At 57.7% G+C, this 5,975-nt stretch overlaps 1 protein-coding gene across 1 annotated transcript in view; it reads left to right on the forward strand.

Moving 5' to 3' along the window:
• The first annotated feature begins 1,775 nt into the window (after window positions 1–1,775).
• The window catches only part of PTPRN2 (protein tyrosine phosphatase, receptor type, N polypeptide 2), a 362,338-nt gene continuing 358,138 nt past the window's right edge, over window positions 1,776–5,975 (forward strand). Inside the window, exon 1 of the mRNA XM_011990197.1 lies at window positions 1,776–2,079. Coding sequence (XP_011845587.1) covers window positions 1,938–2,079 — 142 coding nt within the window. The 5' untranslated portion in view covers window positions 1,776–1,937. The remainder of the gene's footprint in view (window positions 2,080–5,975) is intronic.

The raw sequence follows: 5,975 nt of genomic DNA on the forward strand, positions 1-5,975 counted from the left end.
TGACCTTTCTAAATTTATCACGCAGCGTTTGAGTTTCTTGGATGTTTGCAGGATTTTCAAACCCAGGTTTTGGCTTTTTAAAAGATGCTGTGGGCTGAGGAGGGTGCGTCAGAGACGCTGTGATCAGGGTTTTTCAAACCCAGGTTTTGGCTTTTTTTAAAGACGCCGTGGGGTAAGGAGGGTGCATCGAAGGTGCCGTGACCAGGATGGGATGGTTTCCAGCTCCCGTTTTCTTCCTGCTCGATCTCCTTTCCAGCCAACGTCGAGTAAGACCAGGGCCACCTGAGGGGCAGAGGCCCCTGGAAAGGACTCCCCTTGCTTCTCTGCAGCAGACGCGGGGGCCTGGGCAGCTGGGCCTACGCAGCACTTTCTCTCTGTGGACTTGCTATTTTCAGCCTCCCTAGAGGGACCAGTAGTTCTAGACACAGGTTGACAGGAATGCCCAAGGAGTTCTCATCAGCCCGTTCTCATCACCCTGTTCTTCTTCCTTAATGGAAGGAAGTTATTTCTTAAATTCTACCCACAGGGGCTGCCTGGGGTGAGACATACCTGAGGTCCGAGGAGGGTTTGGGATATGGACAGATAACCAGGGCAGGATGGCCCTATCCGCAGGGGATACCGGGAAGCCTGTGGGGTCCTGGCGAGACTCAGGCTTGGCTTCCAAGGACCCTGCCCCTTGGCTGCTGCCTGGACCGGGGCCCGGCTTTGTGTCTTCGCAGTTGGTGAGGCACATTGATCTACAGTGTTTCTGTAGCGCCTTGATGTGGTCAGTCCCTGGTGAGTTGACCCCCTCCCCGGACACAAGGACAGGGCTGCACCCACATGCTCTGCCGCCCTCACTGGCTGCTGGGGCTAGGCTCCCACGTGGGTCTCTTGCTGGTCAAGAGAAGCAGCTGTCCTGTGAGGCCCTGCTGCGTGCCAGGATGGTTCCCCAGAGGATGCTGGGTATGCAACAGACCCCCGTCGCCCTCTCCTCATGTGATGCCCTCTCCACAGAACACCTGGGGTTGCCCCAGGCCTGCCACTCAGCCACGGTCTCATGAGTGGACCCGTTTTGTGGGACATCCACAGCGCCCAGGAGGCTTCCCTTGTGTCCACACTGTGTGTCCAGTGCTGGGATGGTCCCAGGACCAGCCCCTCTCCTCCTCAGGGAGGTTGACCTGCACGGCCACATCAGAGCCCCCACCCTGAGGACGGACAGGAGATGAAGGGAGGGAGAGGGGAGGTCTGCCCTTGTTCCCTCCGCACGGAGGCCCCAGCCTGGCCATTGTCCCTCGGTTAAAGGTCATCCCCAAAGGCAGCCCAGTCCTCACAATTCCCTCTCCTGGGTGTGGCTACGTTCCCCGCCCCCCCCCCCCCCCCCCCCCCCCCCCCCCGGTACTGCATTGTCCCTGCCCTGTAAACGGTCCCTCCGGAATCCACCCTGGAGGCCTGATGGAGGACTCTCAGCTCCTCGTCCCTGCCTTGCACACGGTCCCTTCTGAATCCACCCTGGGGTCTGGTGGAGGAGTCTCCGCTCTCAGGCGGGCTCCCTCTCTCAGAGGTGCTCATTCCTGAGGGCATCTTCCCAGGTGACAAATCCATTTGCTTTTAAATTCTGACGAGAGCAGTGTTGCCCACTGTTGTGCCCTGTTTGTGGGCCTCATCTGGCTGGGGGTGCAGCTCCCTTCCTCCTCCGCCCCCGGTACTGGCCAGGGCCTGGCACTGGAGAAACCTCCTGCCTCCTCCCGTCCCCAGGGCTGCGCCCGGCCTGGGCAGCTGGCAGGGCTGTGAGGGGCTGGGGTGGGACTCTAGCTGCTCTCTGTCCTGGCAGGGGTCAGGCCTGGGTCTCAAGGTCGGGCCTGGGTCTCCCGTCCCCTGGGTCTGCAGCGTGGGTGCTGGTGGGAAAATGTGGGAAGGCCTCTCCTCCTGCGGGGTGGGTGGACATTTCACATAAAATGAGACATTTGTATCCTCCTTATGGTGACCTTAAGCTTCAGAAGAAGCTAGGGGAGGCTGCTGTGGCTGAGAGCCCTTCCCAGGGCGTGGACCCTCTCCTGACGGGCCTCCGCCGTCAGCGTCCGAAGGAGAGACGGGCTTGTGAGTGTCGCCAGGTGCCAGGGCCCGGACCTGGATTTCAGGCCTGGTGCAGCTTGGCCAGGAGAGGCAGCGCAGTTTCAGACGAGGGAGGGTGGCGCCTGGGCTTCCAGGCTCAGAGGGATGGCCTGGGCTCACAGGCCCTTTCTCCTTGACCATTGGCCCCAGAGGGTCCCTCCAGGGACTGGAAGTCAATGTCTCTAGTGCAGATTCTTTTTATCTTTAAAGGAGCAGCAGCTGCCAGATCAGGGTGTTAGGAATAAGAAGTATTTGTTCCTGCAGCTCGACATCTGAACATGAAACCTGCAGTCACTGTGTTAAAACCATCGCAGGGGGGAAGAAAGTCTGGTCTGTAGCTACGATGATTTCCACCCCCTCGAATTTGGAAGTGGTGAATTAGAGGAGGTGGGAGTGGGTTTCACACCATTTCAGGAGGGCTTTTTCCTGCAGGGCCCTGGCAGCCGACAGAGCCTGCCACATGGGCACAGTGCGTGTGACGTGGCACCTGCGGGGGATGGGTTGTCGTCTGCCCTTCCTGCCCCTTCGTTTTTCAGAACCTCTTTGGGGTATGACATATGCACCTTGAGCTTCGCATTTTGAGAGGACGTTTGTAGAGTGGAGCTGATGGGCAAGAAGAAAAGGCTTGGGAGACATCGGCCAGCTCTCCCGCGAAGGGCACCGAGAGCTCAGGGGCTGGTGGTTCTGCACCCTCTGGGATGGGGCAAGCCTGGCCGGGCAGTGGACGGCAGTCAGCATGGGACAGGCTCAGCTCCCAGTGCCACAGTGAGCAGCATTGTGGCCACTCAGTGTCCAGATGCCTGTGTTCCCTCCTTCCTTGGCTGAGGCCCTCCAGCGCCACGGTCCTGCTGCGAGGCTGGAGAAGGGACGGAGTCGGGGTGCCTGCTGTGACTGTTCTAGGGCAGAAGGGCCTCCGGCTCAGAGGCTTTCCAGGTCTTGCCTCACGACTCCATCTGGCTGCCGATTCTACTTCACGTGTTCTTTGAATGCCTTCATTCAAATGTCTGTTTCCCATGAAGCAAGTTGGTTCGGCTGCAACTTAGTGCTGCTCGCTGCATGGGGATAAGTTCTTGGTTGAGTTCATTGCTGCTCCAGGTGCTGGCTGCCCCTGGCTGCAAGGAGAGGCCGTTTCCACCTAGCAGCCGCTGAGCCGTGACCATGAGAGCCGTGGGAGGACACGGCCCAGGGCGATGGCGCCTCTGAGTTCCAGGGCCGTGCCTCCGTGCACACTCAGCGAGGGGGGATGAGAGGACAGGGTGGCGGGGGGGATGGAGCTGGGACACAAAGATCGGTGTGAATAAACGCAGCTGAGTGTCGTGTAAACACTCAGGCTTCATCCCTCCGTAGGACCCTCCTGTCTTCCGTGTCTTCCGTGGATGTGAACCGCGCCATTACGGAGTCATCCCGAGGCGGATGCAGGAGGCCTGGCTGCACGGGACGGCACCTGAGGCTGCCTTGCCACACATCTCAGGCCAGGGCCCTGCTTTCCAGATGTGTCTATGAACATCCCACAACCTTTGCTGAAACATCTCTGGCTCTCACCTCTTTTCCCCAAGAGCTGGTTTGTGAAAACTAAGATGTGGCCAGGAAGGAAGGAGAGCGGGAAGGACAGAACTTGCATTTAGCCTGTTTTCTATTCTGGGAATGCGACGCGTGATGATTTATCCGTGCATCTGTGTTGTCGTCCGTGTTCTCGCAGGGCCCGGTTCCAGCAGCCAGGCTGGTGGCTGAGTCTAGAATTGCACTTGCGGTGGTGGCAGCCTGTTACTGCAAATGCACCTTTCTTGTGTATTGATCTTTCACAGATCCCATTATTTTTAATTTATTTAATAAGGAGGAGTGTTTGTTTCATAACTCAGAATCAAAACCGTAATTATTCACTCAGACTCTGGTGTCTGTGCGAGGGAAGCCTGTGGGTTGATGGTTTTCATTCTTCAGTGACCAGAGGATTAATTGAGGGGCTGCCACGGAAAGAAGGCACAATACGTCTCTTTTCTAATGAACTTGCATTTCGGAGCTTAAATCCGAAGTAATTGAATTTCACAGCCAAAGCGCGCTTTCACTCCGTGTGATCCACGCACACGGCTGCGTGTTCTCCACATGCGTCCCAGCCTGGGCTGATCTTAAAACAGCTTTACGTAGAGCAGGTGCGTCGTGTTTTATTCCGAGGAATCGCTCACTGAAGTGTGGTGTGGCCTCGGTGGCCGCACCTGCCTCCTGCCGAGGGCTTCGGGGGCCCGGGTGTGGCCCTTCGGACGCCTGTTTTCCTTCAGCTTCTCTTCGCAGACTTTGAGGCCCAGGCGCTGCCTTGCCTGCATCTGGAGCCCTTCTCCTTCCAGGGGTCCTCCTCATGTTGGGTGAAAACAAACCTCTGTGGTTGTAGGTTCTAGTCACCAGTCCAAGCTTAGCCCTTAGGGTTAACCTATTCCTTCTGATAGATCACAGCTGAGCTCAGCACTGAGAATTGGAGGGTAAAAAAGTTCTGTATCATCTGTGTGTGAGTTAATAATAATGTATGTATTTGGAGTTCGTGTCTGGTTACTGGCTCCTGATACCCTTGGAATCTCTGGGGCGATGAGTGTCTTTTGTGTCCTGAGAGGTGGGTGGGGGCCCTGGCTGGCTTTGGGGTGGCGCTGGTGGCCAGAAAGGGCCAAGGCACGATTAGAGGGTTGGGCCTTTCAGACCCCCCAACTCTCGGGAGTTAATCACCAATGGTCAATGATTTAATCAATCGTGCCTATGTACTGAAAGCTGCGTAGGGACTAAGTGAGAGGTTCAGGGAGCTCGCGGGTTGGTGGACACGTGGAGGTGGAGGGAGCCTGGTGCACCCAGGGCAGAGGTGATGCGTGCCCCACACCCTGCCCTGCGTGTCCCTCGGTTTGGCTCTCCTTGAGCTGTGTCCTTTGTAAGAGCTGGGGGTGGTGAGTGAAGTGCTTTCCCGAGTTCTGTGTCATCCGAAGAAAACTCGCCCCCGAGGAGGTCGTGGGAAGCCCTGAGTCTGTCTCTGGCTGGGAAGAAACGCGGGTGGCCTGGGTATCCCATCTGCACCGGCCCTCACGGGGGATGGTCTTGCAGGACCAAGCCCAGAAGCTGTGAATTCTGGGACCTTGGCGCCAGGATTGACATGAACTGTGGCTTCCCGTGGAGGATGTGGTCGTGGATCGGGCAATAGCCCCTTGGAAGGTCCAGGGGCTTCTTGTTCAGTGTGGACATGGTTGCTCCTTGCCGAGACCTGCAAAGTGAAGCCGACACAGGGGAGAGGCGGCTACATCCTGGGGTCGGGGGAATCCTCTGAAAGTATTCTCTGTGGGGAGAAGGCTGCTGTGGAGTGGGGTTCTCCAGAGAAACAGACTCAACAGGGCGTTTGTATGTGTGTGTATAAACATATATGTGTGTATGTATGTAGAGAGAGACAGATTATTTCAAGGCTTGGCTCACCGCCTGGGGGCCTGGCAGGTCTGACATCTGCAGGGCAGCTGGTGGGCTGGGAATTCAGGGGAGGGCTCCTGCTGCAGCCTCTTGTCCGAATCCCACAGGGCAGCAGCTTGGAGACTTTGGCAGCCGTTCACGTTGCCGTCCACGGCAGGATTCCATCTCCTGCAGGAAACCGCACCCTGGCTCTGCAGCCTCCGCCCTGAATGAGGCCCACGTTTTCCAGCACCATCGCCTTTAAGTCAGCGGATGGTGGTGGCCACTGCGTTTTCCCAGGACCTCACAGGCCTCCCGGCCCGGCCTTCAGCTGCATCCCAGGCCTGGCTGGGCCGAGCTGAGCTGACAGGGACGCCGCAGTCCCCTGGAGTCTAGTCCCCCCAGGACCAGAGAGTGCTTTCCAGCGTCATAATTTGACAGCACTCCACTTGTAATGTGCCATTGGCTCCCAT

Source organism: Mandrillus leucophaeus, unplaced genomic scaffold, assembly GCF_000951045.1.
Source record: "Mandrillus leucophaeus isolate KB7577 unplaced genomic scaffold, Mleu.le_1.0 Scaffold373, whole genome shotgun sequence".
Classification (NCBI taxonomy): Eukaryota; Metazoa; Chordata; class Mammalia; order Primates; family Cercopithecidae; genus Mandrillus; species Mandrillus leucophaeus.